The sequence below is a fragment of the Sus scrofa genome, chromosome 7 (genome assembly GCF_000003025.6).
Source record: "Sus scrofa isolate TJ Tabasco breed Duroc chromosome 7, Sscrofa11.1, whole genome shotgun sequence".
Taxonomy (NCBI): domain Eukaryota; kingdom Metazoa; phylum Chordata; class Mammalia; order Artiodactyla; family Suidae; genus Sus; species Sus scrofa.
Window position 1 is genome coordinate 36,471,510 of NC_010449.5, and position 23,188 is coordinate 36,494,697.

Here is a 23,188-nt window from a genome sequence, read left to right on the forward strand (position 1 = left end):
TCCTGGGGATTGAGCAATGTCAGGACTGGGATCTGGCTTTATGCTTCAGGGAGGGGGTGCGGGGTTGGGGAGGAAAGGAGAGGCGGAATCATCGTGCAGCAAGTTAATATTTGCATGTGGTGCAAGATTTATGATCTGTAGTTGGGGTTTGTTTGTTGCTTTGTTTGGGTTTTGTTTTTTGTTTTGTTTGGGTTTTGGCCTATGGATGCCCAATTTTACCATCATCATTTGTTGAGATTATCCTTTCTCCATTGAATTGCCTTAGTATCTTTCTTTTCTTTGTTTTTAGGGCCACGCCCACGGTATATGGAAGTTCCCAGGCTGGGGGTCAAATCAGAGTTACAGCTGCCAGCCTACGCCACAGCCACAGCAACACAGGCTCCCAGCCTCTTCTGCGACCTACACCACAGCTCACAGCAATGCCGGATCCCGGACCCACTGAGTGAGGCCAGGGATCAAATCCACATCCTTATGGATATTACTCAGGTCCATAAGCTGCTGAGCCATAACAGGAACTCCCAAAAATCTTTAACTTACTTTCTTTCTCTTTTGGGCTCCATCCCAGCCTCTCGTTCCCACATCCTTCCTATCTGAGAAAAGGGTAGTTTTTACTCCTCTAAGACTCACAGCAAATGGCAGGCACCTAGAAATCTTTGCTAATTCATGCACATGAATTTACAGCACATGCATCCCCAACTCGCGCTTCTCTCTTTTGACATTTTTTTATTATAGTTGATTTACAGTGTTCCATCAATTTCTGCTGTACAGCAACGTGACCCATAGATACATATTCTTTTTTGTCACATTCTCCTTCATCGTGTTCCATCACAAGTGATCAGTGATCAGATAGAGTTCCTTGGGCTCTACCGCAGAATCTCCTTGCTTCCCGTTCCCCACTTCTCTGAGTTGGTGCTAACTTCTAGTTCAATACCCTAATTCTCTTATCCGAGCACAGGAACGTTTCCACACTGCTCTGCTCCCAAGCACCAGTCCTTCCTTTGCTTTTGCTGCACATGAGTTCAAAGATAGCTGACACTTCACATTTGGGCACAGAGATATTTCCCACTTTATTCCACCATTACAGTCTAACCGCCATCATTCACGGCTGCATGCATTTATTCGACTGCCAAGTTTGTGCTCGAGAACTCGCGTCTCTTGGAGCCTCAGCGTTCCTGATACGATGGTGACCACTGCTGAGGAAAGCCTTAGGACCAGAAGCGGGACTGGCCCCATAATATGCTCCTGATGTCTAACGTTGGCTGAGACTTTGCTGCTGGGTAATCCTTTTCGGAATGCCTGGAGGTTTCCTAGTCAACTCCCCAGAGCAGCTCTTGCAAAGCATCACCATCCTCAAACACATCCTGGCTCCCTCCCCTTGAATAAATCAAGATTATCATATGTGAAGGTCCTCACCCTTTTTCAGATTCTGTTATCCTCCCATCCCCGCTCTTGCCAACCAGAGTGGCCAGAGAAGCCCCAGGGTCCTGTCAGGACCACGGCCAGTACCCAGAGGCTCCTTGGGCTGGGGAAGGCTGTGGCTGTGGCTGCAACAGCAGGCAGGCAAACGGGGCTCTCAAACCTGGAGCAACTCAAACTCTCTCCAGGCCCACCCTCCTGCCCAGCCCTGCCTCTCCCTTCCAGTATCTTCCAATTCTACCCACTCCCCACCCCCAGCCTGTCCCCCCCCCATGTCTAACAAGAGCACAGTCTCACCTGTCCTGAAAACCACTTATTTGTCTCTGCTACCCCTTCGATTGCTGCCCTTTTTATTACTGTGTATTTCTTTTATTTTTTAATTCTTACAGATGGATTTGCTATTCACACTCTTCATTGCTTTTTCGAATCTAATCCTGAGAAGTCACAAGGGGCTTCCTCCCAGTCCTCGCCTTCTTGGCTTTTCTGCTGCCTCTGACACCCTTGACTATGGGCTGATCACCTCCCTGCACCGACACACACTCTCCCTGCTCAGTCCCTACTTGGTTCTGCTCCGTCCTAGGAGACTGATCCTCCTGGACTCCGTCGCCCAGGCTTACTGCTGGGTGTAGCCAAGGAGAGACCTTGTCTGCAGTTTGGAGGCCAAGGGGAGTTAGGCGTTTACTTCTCTACCCCCTCCTTGTCTTCTGGAATCTGGACATGGGCTGCGTTCCTCTGTAGCCACAGCTCCTATTGGTGGTCTCTCTCCCACGCTCGCTTGGCTCCAGTAACACCATTCCCTCTGCCTACTCTTTCAGGTCTGGGGGATTAAGCAGCTCCGTGCATTTGGATGCATCACCAGCCTGTCCCTTACCGGCTCCTCTTCTTTGCCCACTCCTCGGTAAAGCACTCTGACAAGGCAACCCTTTCCTGTGAGTCATCTCTTCCTAGAAGGGAACTCGATCTACCAGCGCCTCTCCTCCTTGCGTTCCTTTCCCTCTTCTAGAGAACGGGAGAGCCTGGCACTCTCTTCTCTGAAGTACATGCATTTATTCCATAATATTTTCCAAGCACCTGCCACGGGCTGAAATGGAGCAGGACCCTATGGTCCTTCCCGCCATGTCCTCTCCCTGACTTCTGTCTGTAGAAATACTTTAGTCAAAGAATACGTTTAATCAGAAAAGGGAGGAAATGCAGAAGCAAAGGAAAACAGTCAAATGAGACCCAATAATAGTTCAGTCAATAAGCAAAGTCAAAGACCTTTAGTTCCTCCCCCTCAAGGGCTACAGATCATATTCGGAGCCATAGCCTGTGAGCTGCCTGCAGATACTGACACCCCCACCAGGTGGAAGACGTTAACTACACGATGAGCAGACTAGCTGTGACATAAGCTGCCACAGCTCTGAGAACTGGCCTCAAAGAAATGGGATCCAGAGTTCCCACTGCATTTCAGCGGAAATGAACCCGACTCGTATCCATGAGGACGCAAGTTCGATACCTGGCCTCGCTCAGCGGGTTAAGGATTCCGTGTTGCCATGAGCTGTGGTGTAGGTCACAGACGTGGCTCGGATCCTGTGTTGCTGTGGCTGTGGCTGTGACATAGGCTGGCGGCTACAGCTCCAAATCTACCCTAGCCTGGGAACCTCCACGTACTGCAGGTGTGGCCCTAAAAGACAATAAATAAATAAATAAATAAATAAATAAATGGGAACCAACTGACCCTGGAACTGAAGACTAACTGTGCTTAAGATAATCAAGATGACATGGGTCAGACGACCACAGGACTCATTTCTAGATGACTGTCAGAGCTGACAGTCCTATTTGTGCATGTAGTCCCCGCCCTCCACCTGCACAAGCTCTTGCCCGCTGATTGTCACAGAGGGGAGTCAGCCTTTGGACCGGAGTCTACTCACCACCCCCCACCATTGCCAGCAAAAGCAAAATTTCCTTTTCACCAACCTTGCCTCTTTATCGGCTTTAGAGCAGGGAGCGGCCAGACCCCATTTTTGGTAACAGCGCCAGGCACCACGTCAGCTGCTAGGGAGGTACGATAAATAAGAGGCAGTGCCTCTGTGTCACTAGACATGAGAGTGACGTTGGTATTGTCAATCCATACAGGCTGGATTCTAGAAGGTGGATACCTGGGTTTGGGGCGACTCTCAGAGAAGTCATCAGAGAAAGTTTGGGACCTATCTGGCCATCTCATCTGGAAAGGCACACCCGGGCTTCTGGTCCAGGGATCAGCTGAGAAGTTAGGGTACCATCAGGGTAGAAATCACACCAGGCTTTGGGCACAGAGATCTGCCACATGAGGCCTGGTCTTGCCCTGGCTGGATGCACAATGCCTCACAAATGAAAGAGAATTGTTAGAGCATTGCAGCCTTTCTGAAAAGATAGAATAAATGTTCCTGGCTGATCCTCATCTCTAGCACCGACTGGTCCCCACATGGTGGCACTGTTTCCCTGGTTTGCCCTGACCTGAGCTTGGTCCTAAGTCCTTCCCTCTGCACTCAGCATGCACTGGGCAATCAGGGACCAAGAGGGAGATAAATCTTGAGACCAATGTGCATTTAGATCAGCCCCTCCAAACATGGTCATGAGACGCTCTTAAAATTACTCTAGGAGTTCCCACAGTGGTTCAGCGGGTTAAGATCCTGACATAGTGTCTGTGAGGGTAAGGATGCAGGTTCGATCCCTGGCCTCACTCAGTGGTTTGGTGACCTGGGTTGACACTAGCTGCAGTGTAGGTCACAGACGTGGCTCTGATCCAGCATTGCTATAGCTGTGGCATAGGCTGGGAGCTGCAGCTACGATTTGACCTCTAGCCTGGGAATTTCCATATGCTGCAGGTATAGCCATAAAAGGAAAAAAATAATGAAGTAAAATAAAATAAAAAACTCTAAATTTTGAGACCTCAGCAGGAGCTCTGGAATTATCATTTGTGCCTGGATTAGAGTAGAAAGCAAAACAGCCTTAAAGCCAAATTAGTTGCTGCAAAATTGACTCAATTTGCTGAAAAAAAATTTAAGCAGAATTTTTAAAATCTCAATTTAGAAAAATTAGATAAATTTTCAAGACCTCATATTGAAATTATAAGACTCAAGATTTAGGAGTTCCCATCATGGCTCAGCGGCAACAAATCTGACTAGGAACCATGAGGATGCAGGTTCAGTGCCTGGCCCCGCTCAATGGGTTAAGGATCAAATGTTGCCATGAGCTGTGGTGTAGGACACAGATGAAGCTCAGATCTGGTGTTGCTGTGGCTGTCATGTAGGCTGGTGACTACAGCTCTGATTCAGCCCCTAGCCTGGGAACTTCCATATGCCTTGGGTGTGGCCCTAAAAAGACAAAACAAACAAAAAACCCTCAAGATTTAACAGTGCTTAGTAAGCAAATGACATATACCAATGATATCAACAATTATTTGGTAAATACTTCTTTTTTTTTTGGTCTTTTTGCCTTTTCTAGGGCCGCTTCCCGCAGCATATGGAGGTTCCCAGGCTAGGGGTCTAATCAGAGCTGTAGCCTCTGGCCTATGCCACAGCCACAGCAACGCGGGATCTGAGCTGTGTCTGCGACCTACACCACAGCTCCCAGCAACACCGGATCCTTAACCCACTGAGCAAGGCCAGGGATTGAACCCACAACCTCATGGTTCCTAGTCGGATTTGTTAACCACTGAGCCACGACGGGAACTCCAATACTTCTTGTGAAGTCGAAACATCATACTTCCAAGCCATAAGCAATGTCCCACAGGTTGTGCCCAGCTTTAAAGGGAGGTTACATCTGCAACAAGAATAGCTATATAAAATGTTCTCAGCATTTACAAAGTCTTTTAAAAACTATATTCAATTAATTTTTCAAGGCAAAAATATATAAAATTTCACTCAGAAAAGGTAAAAGTTGTCCATAATCCTAACACTTAAAACACACTTGCAGAAGTTCCCATGTGGTGCAGCGGAAACGAATCCAACTAGGAACCATGAGGCTGCGGGTTCGATCCCTGGCCTTGCTCAGCGGGTTAAAGATCTGGCGTTGCCAGGAGCTGCGGCGTAGGTTGCAGACAAGGCTCAGATCCTACATTGCTGTGGCTGTGGCGTAGGCCGGCAGCTGCAGCTCCAATTCGACCCCTAGCCTGGGAACCTCCATATGCCACAGGCGCAGCCCTAAGAGGCAAAAAAAAAAAAAAAAAAAAAAAAAAAAGAAAAAGAAAAAGAAAAAAAAATTAAAAATAATCATAATTTAAAAAAACAAAATCATGTTGAATAAACTGTTTTAGAAAAGTGTAGCTTTGTGGAGACTGGTCTAGAATAGCCAGTTATTAAGTCATAGCTTCTAAGGAATGTCGCATGCTTCCACCAACTGCCGATCTGGGTCCTCTGAGGAAAGGGCTCAGCAGACTCACAAAGGGCGATTTGAGCCCCCACCATCACAGAGGAATGCAGGAGAGGATTTGCAACTCGGAAGTTTTCGGGAGGAATACTGGGGGACTCAGGTTAAGGGGGACCCCAACCTCCCATTCTGTCACTTAAGGTCCTTACTCTCAGGGGCAGGTCCAGGCCCTCGGAGCCCTTGGCTGCTACACCCCTCAGCCCCACCTGCTGGGGCCTCACATCTGTCTGGCTATCTGGCTGTCTCCTGTCTGTTGGCCTTTCTTGACCCTCATCCAGCTAGTGACCCATCTCAAGCATAGCCCTTTGAGAGAAGGTTGGGGATCAGGGTCAGGGGTAAGGACGCCTGAGAATGGACCAACAAGCCAGTCTTGTTTAAGTCTCAGGAGGGTCCACGATCATCACAAATCAATTTGTGTTTGTAGCAACAAAAATGTTCTGAGAAATGGAGTTCCCGTCATGGTGCAGTGGAAATGAATCCGACTAGGAACCATGAGGTTGCAGGTTCAATCCCTGGCCTCACTCAGTGGGTTAAGGATCCAGCGTTGCCGCGAGCTGTGGTGTGCACCAGCAGCTACAGCTCCAATTGGACCCCTAGCCCGGAAACCTCCATGTGCTGCGGGTGAGGCCCTAAAAAGACAAAAAGACAAAGAATTGTGCTGAGAAATGTGTGTGGCGGGGAAGGAAGAACCCACAGGGAGCCAGCCAGGTTCTGTCCCTGATCAACTAGTGACCTTGGGGAAGGGACCCCTGTTTTCATCTGTGAGAGGGTTGAAGGAAGTGATTTTTAGGGTCCTTTGGGGCTCTAACACCTTGTGATTCAGGAAGTCTGAGTGGCAACACAGAATGAGAAAGAACTTACCCTGGGGTACACCAGACGGATGGTTCTGAGACCAGCACTCTACAGCAACAGAACCCCGAGTCCTTTGCCCTGAGTTCAGCCATGATGAAAGAGCCTGAGCTGAGGGCATCTGGCTGGAGAATCGAGGCCCCCAGGGCTTGTCCAGAGCCTGGGACAGTGACTAAACACAGTTCAATGACATGCTGATGTTTTCCTGCCTGGGTTTTCAACTTTGAGCCTTGCTGGGGCAGGTACCAGTGTCCCTGGCGATTGTCTCATCCTCCACTTTCCACAGCAACTCTGGCTTCTGTTCCCAGGAGCCTGAGAATAAACCCTCAGGTCACGATGTTGTCCAGCTCCTGTTCATCATCATCGAATAGAAACGTAGAGACAGAGTTTGGGGAGTAGAAAAGCATAGATTTATTGCTTTGTCAGGCCAAGGGGGCCACAGCAGGCTCGTGACCTCAAAACCGTGTCTCACCCTAGAGGTGGGGAAGTGAGGAGTCTTATTGTGTTCAAGGAGCAGGGCGTGGTCAGCTTATGGACAGTCTTCTGATTGGTTGGTGGTGAGGTCATTGGGAGTCAGCATCATCAACCTTCTGGTTCTGAACAGTCTGGGGTCTACATGCTTGTAGGCAGCATACAGTTAACTTCTTCCGCCTGGTGGGGGCTTCAGCACATGCAAAACATCTCAAATGACACAGCTCAGAATGTTATCTACAGCCCTTGAGGAAGAACTTAAAGGTCCTTGACTTTGACTAATGGCTAAAGTATTATTATTTTTTCTTGCTTGACTGTTTTCCTTTCTTTCTTTTCTTTTCCTTTTTTTTTTTTTTTTCTGGTCTTTTCAGGGCCACATTCACAGCAATGGCAGTTCCCAGGCTAGGGGTCCAATAGGAGCCACAGTCACTGGTCTACACCAAAGCCACAGCAATGCAGAATCCAAGCTGCGTCTGCGACCTACACCACAGCTCACGGCAATGCTGGATCCCTAACCCCTTAAGATAGGCCAGGGATTGAACCCGCATCCTTGTGGATCCTAGTTGGGTTCGTTAACTGCTGAGCCACGACGGGAACTCCCTTTTTCCTCTCTTTCTGCATTTTCTCACTTCTCTGATTAAATTTATTTTTGGCTAAAGTTTTTCTACAGACAAAAGGCAAGCTGAGGACATGGTGGGGGTCTATTCTGGGAAGGCCCCATAGGATCCTGCTTGGTTATGAGGGAGCCCCTCAGCTGCCACTGCAGGGCTGTGAGATGTGACCGCCGCCCTGCAGGGAGCCACCTTCTTTGTGTCAACATTCAGAATGTGCCCCAGAGCCAGCCTCTGGTCCCTGCCTTCCCCTCCCCTAGCCCCCTTTGTGCCCATATCACCAAGCCATCTCCCCCTCCTCTTGCCCTCTGCCCTCTTGCCTGCCCCTCACCTGAGACCAGACGCACCAGCAGAACAGGTGGCAGCAGGTGTGTGACCTCCCAGGCCACAGGCCCTCTTCCTGAGTTGGGGTGGGGACAGAATCAAGGGAACAAGGAAGCTTTTAAGGAGAAAGAGCCGGAGCTGGGGGGATTCAGCCCAGCTACCAAGCCTGCCTGGGAAGTGGGGGCCTGGAGAGGAGGGGGAGGCCTTGGCATGCAGGCAGGACCCTCGGCTGCAGGTGCTCCATCTGGGACTGGCCCTAGGCTCCAAGGGACTCTGGCTCCCTTATGCCCACCTCCTCCCCATCAGCCTGTCTCCCTCCTACTGGGGTGGGGAAAGCCACCAGAGCCCAGGAGGAAACTATGGCGAAATTGTAACAGGGAAGAACAAACCTGACTCCATGTTGGATCTGCTTCTTTTGCTTTAAACTTTGTATCCCATTATGCCTTTGCTACAGTTAGGAATATTTCCTGCAGCCTGAAATAGATAGGATAGCCCATTCTCAAGGCTCTGACCTTTAAAGGTGTAACATTTCCCCATTCATATAGAGATAAAAAGTTGCAGTGCAGAGAAGAGCATTTGTTTTGTCTGGAAGTTTATAGGAACATGGTGACCTGACCTTTGCAAACAGCTGCAAGAACAAAGGATTCTGATACCACCAAGTTTGCAGCAAGCAACCACACCCTCTCCCCTTTCAGTATCGAAGAAGCCTGAAGTCTAACTCAGATGAGATGGTTCTGTGGAAAGTCGGTCATTCTTCGGAATGAAGTCACCATTCCTTCCCTCGATACGTCGTCTCTCGATTTATTGGCCTGGCATGTGTGTCCTCTCTCGATTTATTGGCCTGGCACGGGCTGAGCAGTAGGAGCTTAGACTCGATAACAAATGAAGAACCTCTTTCTCCGTTCTTTCCTACCACTGCCTCCCAAGCCTCAACTTTCTACCCCGCCACCGAAGAACAGGGGGCTGAAGGTAAGCAATAGAATTAGGGGACCCTCCTGAGGTCCCCAGGGCTCAGAGACTTCTGGCCTGGAGAAGTTGGGAAGTTCCATGGGGGTTGAGGGAAGAGAAGGGAGATGGAGAGTCTTTTCCAGGCATGGAGGCGCAGAGAGGGTCCCCAGCAAGGGTGGGAGAGAGCAAAGCTGGGGGCATTAACGCCATGGGTGCAGAAGGAAGGGGAGGGGGGAGGAGGAGAAAGAGGACCTCCACCCCACAGGTCACCCATGTGTCCCAGCTCCCAGCCGGCCACAGTCTGGTAGTACTTGTTGAAAGGTCGCGCTAATCAAGCACCTTTGAAAAAATTGTCACCAGATGAGCTACAGAACATAGTCCTCACAAGCTGTCTATGGATAATAGAGAAACAGCAAAGAAGAGACGAGTGTGTAAACCATCAGCGGAGCAGGTTGGGCGGGTTGTGGGGAGCAGACTCTTCAGCAGCAGCGAGTGGCCCTGGGAGGTTCAAGGTGCTCGGGACCAGGCTGGGGAAGCCAAGGGCGGGAGAGGTCAAATGCCCAAGGGACAGGAAGCTCAGGTCACTGGGGATGGGAGACCCTTCAGGACTCACCAAGGAGGTGGGGACTACATGGGCTTCGCATCCCTGTGTCAGTTGGGGGGGTTGCCTTGGGAGGTGCCCCCCACAACAAGGGAACAAGGCGACTTCCACCCTCACTACTTTTCATCAGCCCGAAGGACGCCAGCACAGCAGGCGTCCACCCACCCAGTTGGATGCAGACGGGAAGCACCAGTTTGCAGCCATTTGGGACCATGAACTTCAGGCTCCCTGGTGGCCTCAGAGGGGGAGGATGTGTGCTCTGAAGGCTCCCAGAAGCGAACACCGAACATCCCTTGGGGGATGGGTTTCCTTTATTTGTTCCTTCCTTTGGCCAGGACAGGAAGTCTTTCGCAGGTGTGTCCCCATTGTCACAGTCCATGGCCCAGGAAGCGTCCGTGTGTGTCGGCCACCAAAGGTGGCAGCAGCGCTGACCTGTCTGATATCTGACCCCGCTCTGCATCTGCCAGGCATCCGGGGTCCCCTGGAGCCAAGAAAGGCAAACAGGAAGGAGGACATGGGAGGAGGAGGTTTGGAGGGAAAAGTCCCGGAGGCCTGGAGGTCCAGGGAGGCCACCCAGGCCTGTAAGAGCTGGGGACCCAGAGGACAGGGTCTGCTCCTCCTCATACCCTGTGTCCATCCTCACCACGGATTGACAGGGAAGCAGGCTCCATGGGTGGGAGGGGGGGATCCCCCTTGTCCCCAGGAGCCCCTCATCCTGGGCAAACAGAGGAAGGTTGACCCACCTAACAGCTACTGTGCATAACATCAGGGCACAAAGGCCTCTGCCAGGGTCCAGACCCATCTCCTGGGGCCTGAGCATGTGTTCCTCCACCCTCTCCAATCAATGGGGTCTGACGGTCCTACAGGTAGAATGTGACAAGCACCAGACCTGGAAAAGACTCAAGGACCAAGCATCACGAGGCATTCACTCAGTGGTATAAGGTCCAAGTTACTTTGTTTTATCCTAAAAACAGTTTTGAGAGGTAGGAATTAGTGTCTTCTTTCCCAAGAGAGAAAAAATGACGCCCGAAAGGGTTAGTGACTTGCACAGGGTCTCACAGTGACAGGTGGCATAGCTAGGTCCCATCCTGAGCCTCTGCACTGCTTGCCCACGGACACCCTGTTCTCAGCAGGGCAGGGCCGTCAGCATGTGGTTTTAGGGTGGAGAATAAACCTCCTCCTAGTTACCCACTGGGTGATGGCCACACCCTCCTGATAGGGGGGATGGTTATCACTGTGTGTGTGTGTGTGTGTGTGTGTGTGTGTGTGTGTGTCTGTCTTTTGTCTGTCCGTCTCCTGGCAACAGGCTCTCAGTGCCTTAGTCTGAACTTCCCGTCTAGCACCCTTCCCTGGACGTAGGGAAGAGGTGCCGCTTCCCTGCTGTCCCCCAGGATTGCCTCTACCCCTTTCTCTCTCCCTACTTCCATCCTGGGGTAGCCCCCCGCCGGCTGGCTGCCCACCAAAGGCCTGGCTGTGTCCTGCTGGTCCCCACACCCCACCCTGATGAGGACATTTGCTCTCCCACCCTGGGAGGTCTATGGCCCAGGGCCAAGAGAGGAGAAGACACAGCTACCCCGAGGCTCTCATTCCAGTGGCCCCAGGCCAGTGGACACCCCTCTCCCAGGGAGGAATCCAGTCCCTCTTCTTCAGCCTGAGCCACGAGCTAAGGGCAGGGCACACTCCCCCAGGCTTTGGGCCCCTGGCCCAGGCTCCTTGGCTCTCTCCTCCATGTGACCTTTGCTGGGTCACAGGTGGGTCCTTTCTTCCCCACAGGGCAGGTGGGTGATCCCCCCCTTCTCTGAGCCATGGCCTCCCCTCCAGTGGACCCTCAAGGGCCCTGAGGCCCCTCCAGAAGCTCAGACCCAGGGTGGGGTGTGGGGACTGGTGGGGAGAGTCCTGATTGGCCTGTGCACACAAGTCTGGGGACAGACTGGTCCTGAAGGTGAGGGGCTCCCAGCTGCCTGCTCCCAGCTTTCCCTAGGGGAGGGGGTGGCCTGCTAGCAGCAGCTGGGGGCATGTAGGCTCTGCTGGCTTCCAGTCAGGTTAGGGCACACCCAGGGGCCCTGGAGAGGACATGTGGCCCAGGATGTGGGGGGTTGGACAGCTCTGAGGTCCCCAACACCTCTGGCGACCCCCAGCTCTTAGTCACTATCCCTTCTCCAAGGTGGGACCCTTGGGATACAGGCTGTCTCTAGGACTCTTTCTTCCCCCCAAAGGCCTGGCGACGCTTGAGGGGAGCAGAGGGAAAGTGAGGGGAGCTAGTGGCCCCAGCTGTGCACCACTCCCCCCATCAGCTCCACAGTAAGAGGCTCCAAGGCCCATGGGAGCTGAGGTTCTATCTGCAAACAGCGCCGTCAGGGCTTCTCTGCCATCCATCCAGGGCCCAGGGGTCTGTGAACAGAATTCCCTGGGGGGAACCCCCCCTCAACCCCTGGGGACTTCCAACCTGGTGCCCTCTGCTCTGCTCCCCACCCCCATCTGCCCCCATCAGGTTCCTGGAAGCCCAGGGGATCTGAGCGGGTGCAGTGCAGCCTCGGTTCTGGAAAGGCCTGAGTCCTGCGTTGCACAGTCCTCAGCCCCAGCCTGGCTCCAATCCAGGCAGGTCCCGTCTTCACTCTTCCTCTGGCTTCCCGGGGTCCCCTCTGGAAGAAGTTCCCCCCGCCCCACAGTTAGATGGCTTCAGACCAGATGGGTTTCTGCGGAGACTCCAGCCTTGCAGGTGGGTGCCTCCAGGATCTGGCAGGACCTCGGCTTATGCTGTAGCCTGTGAGGAGGGGGAGAGAGAGGGAAGAGGGTGGTCCTGCTCACCGCCCCCCAACCCCACTTGCTGCAAGCTCAGCCCCAGAGGACGATGCTCTTGCTCCCGGCCCACCCTCCTCCCTCACCTGGGTGCCGCCCAGTCCTCCTGACCAGACACAGGCAAGGCTGGAGGACCGAGGGCAGTCGGGAGCTTTGGAAAGAGGGTCAAGCCCCCACTGCTCTGTCCTCAGGGGACCGGAAGGGTGGGCTTTACTCACTTCCCATGTGTCTTTTCTTCCAGAACCCGTAGACCATGATCAGCATCACAGGAACTGGGAGCAAGGCCAGCACTCCCAGGAGCACAATGGGATAAGAATCCTGGTGCCTGGGGAGACGGAGCAGAGCGGGGAGCAGGTGAGCACTGGGGTGCCCTACCCTGGCCCGCAACTTTCTGCAGGTCTCGTGAGAAGAGTGGGACCAGGGGAAACCCCGACAGCCCCCAGTGGGCGTAATGGTCCCTCCTCCTTGGGGACCCTGCTGTGGGAGGAAGGAGTGAGGTGCTCAGAGGTCAGGGGATGAAGCCCACCAGCAGATTTACTCCCCCAAATCTGCTGAGGACAGGGCCCTAAGAGGCCTCTAGCGACAGAAGACACCATGGTTCTTCCTCACCTCATGGTGACTGAGGATGGCACCTCTCACCCTTGTCCCCTGTAACAGATGCTGTAGGGCCCCTGCCTGTATCCCTTGCTTGGTCACTTCCATGAACCTGATCCTCAGCATCTCCATCTAAGACAGTTTTGGCCTAAGGGCTTTCTTTTGCCACTGGCACCCTCCATGTCAAGCAGGGCGGGCAATCCTCTACCAATAACCACCGGAGGGGATGTAGAAATACCCTGGCTCCCTTGCCCTCCAGGTGGCAGCTGGACCCTGGACCCTAGAGGTTCCACAGTGGATCCGGGCTCTTGCTGCCACAGGAAGAGCTGCTCTTCCCAGTGTTCCAAGTACAAGGTGAATCCGGGTCTTGGAGTCCACTTCTGGGGGAACCCAAATGCAGGTGTCCCCCATTTCCCACTTGCTCCTACCCACGCTGCTCCCCGTGTCCAGTCCCTACTCTCTCCTCTTCATCCACAGGCTCTGAGGCTGACCCGGCCCCTGCCCTCGTTTCCCACTGCCATCCTCTCTATCACATGTCCAGCCCAGCTTCCCGTCTCCCACCTCGCATTCAGCAAGTGACCAGAGTGAGTTCCCGGGGCGGGTCTTCTGTGTCCTTTGCCCCTGAGGTCTGTTCAGGCACAGGAACAGACAGGTAAAAGGGCATTGAACCCAGGCGCCCCCGGTACCTGCTGCGGGGGGATAATCGGTTGAGGCGAGGTCTGCTGGTGGTGGCGGGCAATCCGGTGGGCAGGCACCCAGCCTCAGTGGACGTGGAGGCCGGGCCGGCAGAGGGGGCTCGGGCACTGCTGGGAGACGCAGTCACTGTCTGGGACCCCGTGGTCCCCCTGGGCTCCAAGGTGGAGGGGCTGGTGCCAGTCACGGAGGTCCGTCTGACGGTCCCGGTGGGGGAGGGCAAGAGTCTGGCCAAGGTGAGGAATCCAGCTGTGAGCACCGGCACGCTGGTGGTGAAAGGGGATTCAGGGCCTGAGGTAGGGATGGGGCCGGTGGGGATGACAGTTCCGCTCTTGAGGACGGTGGCCAGCTTCGTAAGAGGAGTGTTTCTCTTGGTCGTGGAGGCTGAGGAACCAGGAACATGAGATGAGTAGGGGGCCGTGGTGCTGGAAGCAGATTCTGGCAGCCCACACCCTTGTCTGGGTGCGGGGGTAGGGGCCTGTCCTTGTCTCCCCTCCTTGACCTTGGACCTAGAATTCTGTGCTGCTCAGGGACCAGGTGTGTGTATGCTCAGCGAGTGGGGTCAGGGAGGAGGCAGTAGGCACAGGAAAGAAGGAAAAATCGGAGTTCCCATCATGGTGTAGTGGAAATGAATCTGACTAGGAGCCATGAGGCTGTGGGTTCGATCCCTGGCCTCGCTCAGCGGGTTAAGGATCTGGGGTTGCCGTGAGCTGTGGTGTAGGCCAGCAGCAACAGCTCCAATTAGACTCCTAGCCTGGGAACCTTCATACGCTGCAGGTGTGGCCCTAAGAAGACAAAATACAACAACCAAAAAAAAAAAAAAGGAAGGAAAAATCTTTCACAAATTTTTAGCGTCCCCTGTCAGGCGACCTAGGCCCAGAGGACACTTCCCTCCCCACCTTCATCTCTCTCGTCACATCTGGACCTTTCTCTTTCCTGTAAGTCAGAGATTGCTGTGCTCTGATGCTGAACAAGAAATTTCCCAATTGCTCCATGATGTGCAGCTGGGATCCAGAGATGAGGACAACGGAGCATCAAAGGCCCAGATTCCAAGGAACATTCAAGGTAGCGGGGCTCAAATGCCCTCCATGGGGGCTGGTTAAGAGACATCCAGGAGTTGCTGTTGTGGCACAATGGTAACGAACCTGACTACTACCCATGAGGACACGGGTTTGATCCCTGGCCTCGCTCAATGGGTTAAGGATCCGGTGTTGCTGTGAGCTGTGGTGTAGGCTGCAGATGTCGCTTGGATCTGGCCTTGTTGTGACTGTGGCGTAGGCTGGCAGCTGCAGCTCCAATTCGACCCCTAGCCTGGGAACTTCCATATGCTGCAGGTGTGGCCCTAAAACAGACAAAAATAAGAAGAAGAAGAAGAAACTAAAGAGACATCCAAACCAGTCCTGCCACCCTTGTGCATCCATTCAGGTCTTTACCGCCCCATTTTTCTAGAAGAAGGCAGGAGTTTGGATAATGAAGAGGAGAAAGTGGCAGGAGCTGTGAGGGCTCACTCTAGGGGGCAGTGTTGAGTCTGTCTCAGGGAACAGAAAAGCAGAGAGGGATGGTGGAGAGAGGCTGCTGCTGCATCCCACTATTGTGCACACTAAGATGCGCTCCTGAGGGCCACATGTCACCGTAGAAGGTGCCTGTTTTTCTGGGCAAGGGAACCAGAACCAGCAGCATGAGAAGGGGCTGCTCGGGAGTGGGAGCTCCCTCCCTCATCATCTTACTCAGTGTGAAGACCCCCCCCCCAGGGGACCCTTCAAAGAATTCAGACACAGATGCCTTGGGAGAGCCAGGACTTGGACACAGACGATCTAATGTTGGGCAGAAAAGGAGCGACATCCAACAGAGACTCCTACAAAGGGGCAGTGAAGTCACACCACCGTTTCCCTCTCCTTCAGCCCTGCCTCAATACACGGAGGAGCTGGGAGGGGCAGGACCGGGAGGAGGCGACAGAGAGGAACCCGCCCCCCGCCCCCGCTTCCCCACCATCAGGTGCCTGGGGCCCTAAAGCCTGGTTTTCTGGGGGGAGTGGAAAATCGTATATCTAGAAGATTCACGCTTTTAACTGGGCTGTGGATTTTCTATTTCCTAATAATTGAAAAGGTCTGCAAAGTTGGAATTTTCCCAAATTGTGCTTAGGAGATGGAAAGTGAGATCTGACATAGTACAGTGCTGGGCGGCAGGGCCCAGGGGGAATAAAACCATTTCATGTTTGCATCCCGACAAAGGAAGACTTCAATAAACTGGCTTCGACCTCTTCCCTGGGGCTCGATCAGAAGTGGAGACGGGAGGACCGGGATTTGCACCACATCTTAGTGACACCAGTTGCAGAGTTCCCGTCGTGTCGCAGTGGAAACAAATCCAACTAGGAACCATGAGGTTGCGGGTCCAATCCCTGGCCTCGCTCAGTGGGTAAGGATCTGGCGTTGTTGCCATGAGCTGTGGTGTAGGCCAGCGGCTACAGCTCCCATTAGACCCCTAGCCTGGGAACCTCCATATACCATGGGTGCGGCCCTAAAAAGACAAAAGCCAAAAACAAAAAAAAGAGAGAGACATCAGTTGCCCCAGCTCGGACCCAACAGAAGAGGGGGATGCAGCCAGGTTAGGGGAACGGGGGAGGGTGGAGAACGTGTTTCGTCATCATTGGCTGCTTTTTGCAGGCTCTTTGGCTGGCTTCTCGCCCTTTCCTATCTTATAAATGTGGGAGGAGCACAGGGCTACCTCCTTAACCTTCTCTCTTTTTCTATACTCAAGGGAGCCTTTTTTTTTTTTTTTTTTTTTTTTTTTTTTAACTTTTTGGCCTTGAAAGTTTCTGGGCCATGGATCAAACCCACGCTGTGCCATAGCAGTGACAATGCCAGATCCTTTTAACACCTAGGGGACTCCTCAAGGGAGAGTTTTGATAGTCCTTTGGTTTTCTAACAGCTTTCCTGAGCTATTATTCACATTCCATATACCGGAGCCCCTCTGTTATAGTGTCAAATTCAATGATTTTTTTTTGTCTTTTTAAGGAAGCACCCCAAGGCATATGGGGGTTCCCAGGCTAGGGGTCTAATCGGAGCTGTAGCCGCCGGCCTACACCACAGCCACAGCAATGCCAGATCCGAGCCACGTCTGCAACCTACACCACAGCTCATGGCAGTGCCAGATTCTTAACCCACTGAGAGAGGCGGGGGATTGAACCCACCTCCTCGTGGATACTATTCGGGTTCGTTAACCACTGAGCCACGACAGGAACTCCAAATTCAATGATTTTTAGTATATTCACAGTCGTGTAACCATCGCCTCGGTTGAGTTAGAATATTGTCATCTGCTCAGAAAGAACCCTTCACTCATTAGCTATGACCCCTTCTATTCCACTTGCCTGCTCCCCAGCCCTAAGCAACCACTAATCTACTCTTCTTCTCTATTACTCAAGCCTCATCCCCTTGACTTTAAACTGTCTTTACAGAGATACTTGCAAATACATCCCAGCTCTGAGCTCCAGAACAGTATATAACTGCCTATTTCCTTTCTCCACTTGGGGTTCTAGGGGGTACCTTAAACTCAACATGACAAAACACAGCTCTCAGTTCTTCTCCAAGCCCGCTCCTCGTTCACATTTACCTGACCTGATAAATGGCATTATCACTGTCTTGATGATGAGATAGAAAAGCCTGGAATCATCTTGGTCCCTCCCTTTTGCTCCCCTCCCATGTGAGCAAATCCTTTCTAACCTCTAAAACGCACAGGGTGAGCCAGAAGTCTGAACATCCCCCACTTCTGCCCATTTCCAGTGTCTCTATCCTAGTCCAAGACACTGTGATGTCCAACCAGGATGCCCGTAAGAGTCTCCCCGCCTGCACTCTTACTCCTCCACAATCCATCCTCCACACATCAGTTATTATAATCTTTTTTTCTTTTTCTTTTTTGTTAAGGAGCCATGTCCACAGTATCCAAAAGTTCCTGGGCCAGGGATCAAACCTGTGCCACAGCAGAAACCAGAGCCACAGCCATGACAATGCTGGGATCCTTAACCCACCGAGCCACCAGGGAACTCCCCTGTCATTATAATCTTAAAGACAAGGCATGATATCACCCCTCTAAACTCTTAATAGCTTCTTATTGTACCTACAAAAAACTCAAACTTGGAGTTCCCGTTGTGGTGCAGCAGAAACAAATCTGACTAGGAACCACGAGGTTGTGGGTTCAATCCCTGCCTTGCTCAGTGGGTTAAGGATCCAGTGTTGCAGTGAGCTGTGCTGTAGGTCTCAGACTTGGCTCAGATCTGGCGTTGCTGTGGCTGTGGTATAGGCCGGCGGCTACAGCTCTGATTCAACCCCTAGCCTGGGAACCTCCATGTGCCGTGGGTGTGGCCCTGAAAAGACAAAAGAAAGAAAGAAAACTCAAACTTCATATCATAGACTAAAGAGGGCTGCCATTTGCCTATCCAACCTCATCTTCTGCCACTCTGCTTCACACTCAGTGTGACCAGCTTCTCACCTCAGGGCCTTTGCACATGCTGTGTGCCTACATGGAAAGGCCTTTGGAGCACTGGCATTTCAACGAGGGCTAGAAAACTCATCACCTGCAGGACTCTGCTTGATGTCACCTGCCCAGGAAGGTCTCTGATCTCCAGTTATTCAGTAGCTCCCCCCATCCCCTGCGCTAAACTTCCTGGTTCATCACATTGTTTTATTTTCTTAAGGACATTTATCATTATCTGCAGTTGGTTGACTGATGATGTGCTATTGCCTGTCACCTCCCATCGGGCAGAAGTACGTCTGGTTTTGCTCCTCACTCCTGTATCCTCAGAGCCTGGGATAGTGCCCGGCCCAGAATTGGGCCTCAATAAGTAAATATTGAACAGATGCCTGAATAAACCCAAGCACAATGAGTCCTGAGTTCGAATCTCACCTCAGCCACTTGCTAGCTCTGTGACCCTGGATAAGGTCAGAACCGCAGAGGCCTTTTTAGATCTCATTTTCTTCATCTGTTCTAATGGTGCCAAGAATGCTCACGAAGGTGTCTGTGAAAGAACTGTGAAAACCCCACTGTACGTCATGGCCGTGGGGGGATTCTTATTCTTGTTACATCCGATGTCAGCGGAGTGCGGGTGGGGAGGACACCACCCCCCCGCCCCCAGCGTCCCAGCGCCCCGGCAGGCCTGCTCACCTGGAGACACTTCCAGCAGGAAGCTCATCAGAGGGTAGAGGGTGCCGGAGCTGTTGCGCATGCACCAGTACCGCCCCGAGTCCTGGCGCCGCAGGGCCGCCATGGTGATGGTGACCACCTTGGCCCGGGTGTCGTCCTGCAGCAGATAGCGCGGCCCCTGCACCCCCGCACGGGGGAACCCCGTCTCACACTTCTTCCGTCTGACTTTGCACCAAACCTTACCCTCCACGTGGTGTTTGCGGCCCTTGTAGGAGCACTGCACAGACAGAGTCTCCCCTTCAAAGTGATGCACTTTGGAGAACACTCTCTCGAGGGACACACCTGGGGAGACACGGCTTGCTGAGAAAGGAGGAAGGAAGGGTCTTGAAACTCCAAGCTCCTGGTAAAGGGAGAGGAGGTAGATACTGCTCTGCTCTCAAGGATCTCAAGTTTGAAGGAGAAACACAGCCCAAATCTGATGGAGGAGAGGGATGGACGCACAGGCCCCTCCCCCAGGGAGCTCGCTGTCTGTAGGAGGAGGCACTAGCCCTGCCCTCAAGGAGTTCCCAGACTGATGGGGAAGACAGTCATCCTGTGCCCTTGGGGAATCCTCAGATGATGATGAAGATACAGGGCTAGCCCTCCGGGAACCTCCAGTCTGATGGCGGAGACACAGGCATAGCCCGCAGGGAGCCCCTAGTCTAATGGAAGAAACTCAGCCCTTATAGTCAGTGAGCTCCAGCAGACAAAGTGCTTTTCTTTGTGGCATTTTCTACTCTGATGGGAGAGTGATAAACCTCCATCCATCTTCAGGGTCTTGTGGGAAAGAGTCAGGTCCTGCCCTCAAGGAGACAGGGACACAGACACAAACAGAGGGCATCATGATGAGTTCCCGTCCTGGTACAATGGAAATGAATCTGACTAGGAGCTGTGAGGTTGCAGGTTCCATCCCTGGCCTTGCTCAGTGGGTTAAGGATCCGGCATTGCTATGAGCTGTGGTGTAGGTCACGGACTTGGCTTGGATCCCGCGTTGCTATGGCTCTGGTGTAGGCCAGCGGCTGCAGGTCCAGTTCAACCCCTAGTCTGGGAACCTCCGTATGCCACGAGTGCGGCCCTGAAAAGCAAAAAAAAAAAAAAAAAAAAGTCATCATGATGAAATTCTAGGGTATGATGAACTTAGGTAGATAAGAAAATCCAATCTTTAAAAAAAAAAAAAACTAAGAGTAATGTATTTCACAAGCAGGTTTCTGGCTAGAGCTGTCTTTAAGTAGCAAGTTGTGTTTCATTCTAGGTGATGTTTAATTTTTAAAAATATTCTAGTTACCTAAAACCCATAGATTCACTATGTCCAAACATGTATATAAACTCCCAGTGGAGGGTGAACCAGAGAATTCTACAATCACTCCCTGTTCACCTGCAGGGTGTTGCCCTCTGTGCTAGGAACACGTTGTAGTCCGTGAGTTTCATAATCCACGGTCTGATGGGGTGAGGGTAGAACTAGGGGTGAGGGTAGAACTAGGGCTGGAGGTAGAGAGTTAGGGGCAGGGAGACAGAGAAAGCTGCCCAGGGTCCCTCCACCCCTTTATCTGCCTTAAGCTCAGCATTTGCTCCTCTAATACCCTTGAAGCCCTCTGCAAACACACACACACTCACTCACTCATTCACTCACACACTTCTCCCCAGTAGGACAGACTAGAGAGGACACATTTTGGGGTCTAAACAAACATGAAATAAAACTTGGGTTTGGAGTTCCTGTAGTGGCGCAGTGGTTAACGAATCCGACTGGGAGCCATGAGGTTGCGGGTTCGATCCCTGGCCTTGCTCAGTGGGTTAACGATCTTAACCCAGTGGCGTTGCCGTGAGCTGTGGTGTGGGTCGCAGACACGGCTTGGATTCCGAGGTGCTGTGGCTCTGGCGTAGGCTGGCAGCTACAGCTCCGGTTTGACCCCTAGCCTGGGAACCTCCATATGCCAAGAGAGCGGCCCAAGAAATGTCAAAGAGACAAACAAAACAAAACAAAACAAAACAAAAAACTCTGGGTTCTACCAGAGTTTCTGTGGCTCAGTGGTAACGAACCCTACTAGTATCCATGAGGACGTGGGTTCAATCCCTGGCCACCCTCAGTGGGTTAAGGATCTTGGCATTGCCTTGAGCTGTGGTGTAGGTTGCAGATGCGGCTCAGATCCCGAGTTGCTATGGCTATGACTGTGGGGTAGGCCGGCGGCCACAGCTCAGATTAGACCCCTAGCCTAAAAAAAAACTCGGGTTCTACCACCAGGTAAACAGATCACTTAATGTCTCTGTTTCATGTCTGTCTCAGATGTGAGAACGATGCCCCCAACCAGTGCTTCGCATGGAGTGCACACTCAGTGCATGCCTCCTTTTCCCAAATGCAGGTTGCTCCATACTTTTCCAGGGGAACCCGAGCTGGGATAGCCAAGGGCCCACCACCCGATATGTCCCCCTCAATTTCCAACCCAGCTGCCCCTGTAGTTGAGGCTCGGAGTCAGGTAGCACCCTCTGTGTATCTCTTGGTCTCGAGCACATTAAGCAGAATGATCTGACTCGCTGAATTGGCAGGTGGCAGGTTTAGGGGATCCCAGGAGGCACTCTGCTGCTCTGGCCGAGGGGGTGCTCTCTTGGGGAGGTGCAGGGGAGGGGTGACCTTGAAAAGGGTCTCTGGGCCGCTGTGTTCTTGTGTGCCCACCTTCCACCCCTCTCACAGGCGGTGCCCGGAACTGAACGGGAAGTGGTAACTTGGTTGCCATGGCAGCGAGGGAGCCAGGATTGGGTGAGGCCCCCTCAAGGAGCATTCGGTAGATGTTGGGTGGGAAAGAGGGCTTCAGGGATTGCTTCCCCACCCCCACGCCGGGACAGGGGGGTAGGGACGGGGGTGGGGTGGGGGTCGGTGCGTTGCGGCATCGGCATTCTAAGAAGAGCAAGTTCAAAGCACACGCGTCTGGGGTCATGATCCCCATAAAAACCAAACAGGGCTTTCCCTTACAGAGGCCACTTGTGTGACGAAACGGGAGCGGCCCGGGCAGAGGTCCTGAGGAATTGGGGCAGATAAGCCCCCCACCCCCACCCCCCCGGTGGCCCCCCCGCAGGGAGGGTCCAGAGCTTTATCTTAGTTTGTGAGGCCAGGGTTAGCCTTGCCTGGGGCCAGATACTGGGACGGATCCTTCTCACATGTCCCTGGTGAGGAGCTGCGAGGTCAGCCCTTCCTTCTCCTCCTCCAGTCCCGTGAGCGCAGTGGGCCAGGAAAAGCAGGGAGGGCGTCCAGGAACAGGTGGGTCCCTGCCCTCCCCCACGCCGCCCGCCCACCCTCTCACCTGAGAAGGGGCCCTGGAGCCACAGCAGCAGCAGCGGCAGCAGGAGGAAGGTGGAAACCATGGCTCCATGCAGTGAAGACAGGCACCAGCCCCGCACGGGGCAGGGGTCCAAGGCGAGGGCCCCCGGCCTGGGCTGGACGTGCCACTCGGGTCTGCCAGGGAAGGCCTGTGGTTCTAAAAGTGAAGTTGCCCATTTAGGGAAGTGAGTAAGTTGTGGGACCCACTGTGACCAGCAGACCGCAGGGGCCCGGAGAGCCTTCAAGAGGGCGGTGCTGCTGCCGTTTCCGCCTCTTCCTCGAAACTCCGGGCAGGTGTGGCTGCTCCACCCAGTCTGGGGCCTCCCGGCGCAGGGAGGCCTCTCAGGGTCAGAAGACCCCTCACCCTCTTTCGCTGCCCTCCTGGAATCTGGTCCGATGGGAATGGCACCTTGTCTGAAGACGGCCATTCCTCTAGCGGGCTGGCGAGAGGTTTCTAGCCCCTCAGGTGCAGACTTGCCTGGAATCCTCTGGGCTCAGAGGCCCAGGGGTCAAGGCTTTGGGGCTGGGGTGGGGCATCTAGCATCTTATTCACCGGGAGCTTCCTATAAACCCCCACGGTTCATTCATTCAGTCATGCAAGCCCACGCGGGAGCATTCTTTCCAGAACCCTGCCTCTGGCTCCCGGGCTCCTGCTGCTCGGAGCGGTCCCTCCCACTCAGACTTGCAACCCGCCCCTTACATGCTCAACTGCCATCTTATTTTTGTCACGGTTAGAGTGACAGGGGAAAAGACACAAATCACAAGACTCGGAGCATAAGAGCTGGGCTCAGGGAGAGGTCTGTTCTCACATGTGCCCTGGCACACACACACTCATGTCCATACACACACTCTCTCATACTCATACACTCATATTCATACACACACATACTCATTCACATATACATTGTCACACACACCCTCACACACTCATTCACACACACATTCACCTACTCTCATACACACTCATACACAGTCACATACCCACTCTCACACACACTCACCCATTCA

The 23,188-nt window shown here is 53.0% G+C and overlaps 1 protein-coding gene and 1 long non-coding RNA gene across 3 annotated transcripts; one reads left to right on the plus strand and one right to left on the minus strand.

Annotated features, from left to right (window-relative positions):
• TREML2 (triggering receptor expressed on myeloid cells like 2) lies at window positions 6,830-22,839 on the minus strand. Of its 2 annotated transcripts, none has more exons than XR_002345716.1 (5): window positions 13,689-14,079; window positions 12,627-12,733; window positions 10,353-12,373; window positions 8,068-10,090; window positions 6,830-7,315 (listed from the first exon to the last, which is right to left on the minus strand). XR_002345716.1 is itself a non-coding variant. In XM_021098669.1 (5 exons), exons 1-5 carry the CDS (start codon window positions 22,606-22,608, stop codon window positions 12,279-12,281), a joined length of 1,359 nt encoding a protein of 452 aa, XP_020954328.1. In that variant the 5' UTR covers window positions 22,609-22,839; the 3' UTR covers window positions 10,548-12,278. The 2 variants fall into 2 exon arrangements, 1 of the variants encoding a protein (XP_020954328.1); XM_021098669.1 differs by lacking the exons at window positions 6,830-7,315; window positions 8,068-10,090 and adding exons at window positions 18,853-19,173; window positions 22,164-22,839 and having other exon boundaries at window positions 10,548-12,373.
• Window positions 8,738-14,518, plus strand: LOC110261526. Its single transcript, XR_002345717.1, has 3 exons — window positions 8,738-9,029; window positions 12,650-12,762; window positions 13,480-14,518. It is a non-coding gene; the product is annotated as an uncharacterized LOC110261526 (long non-coding RNA).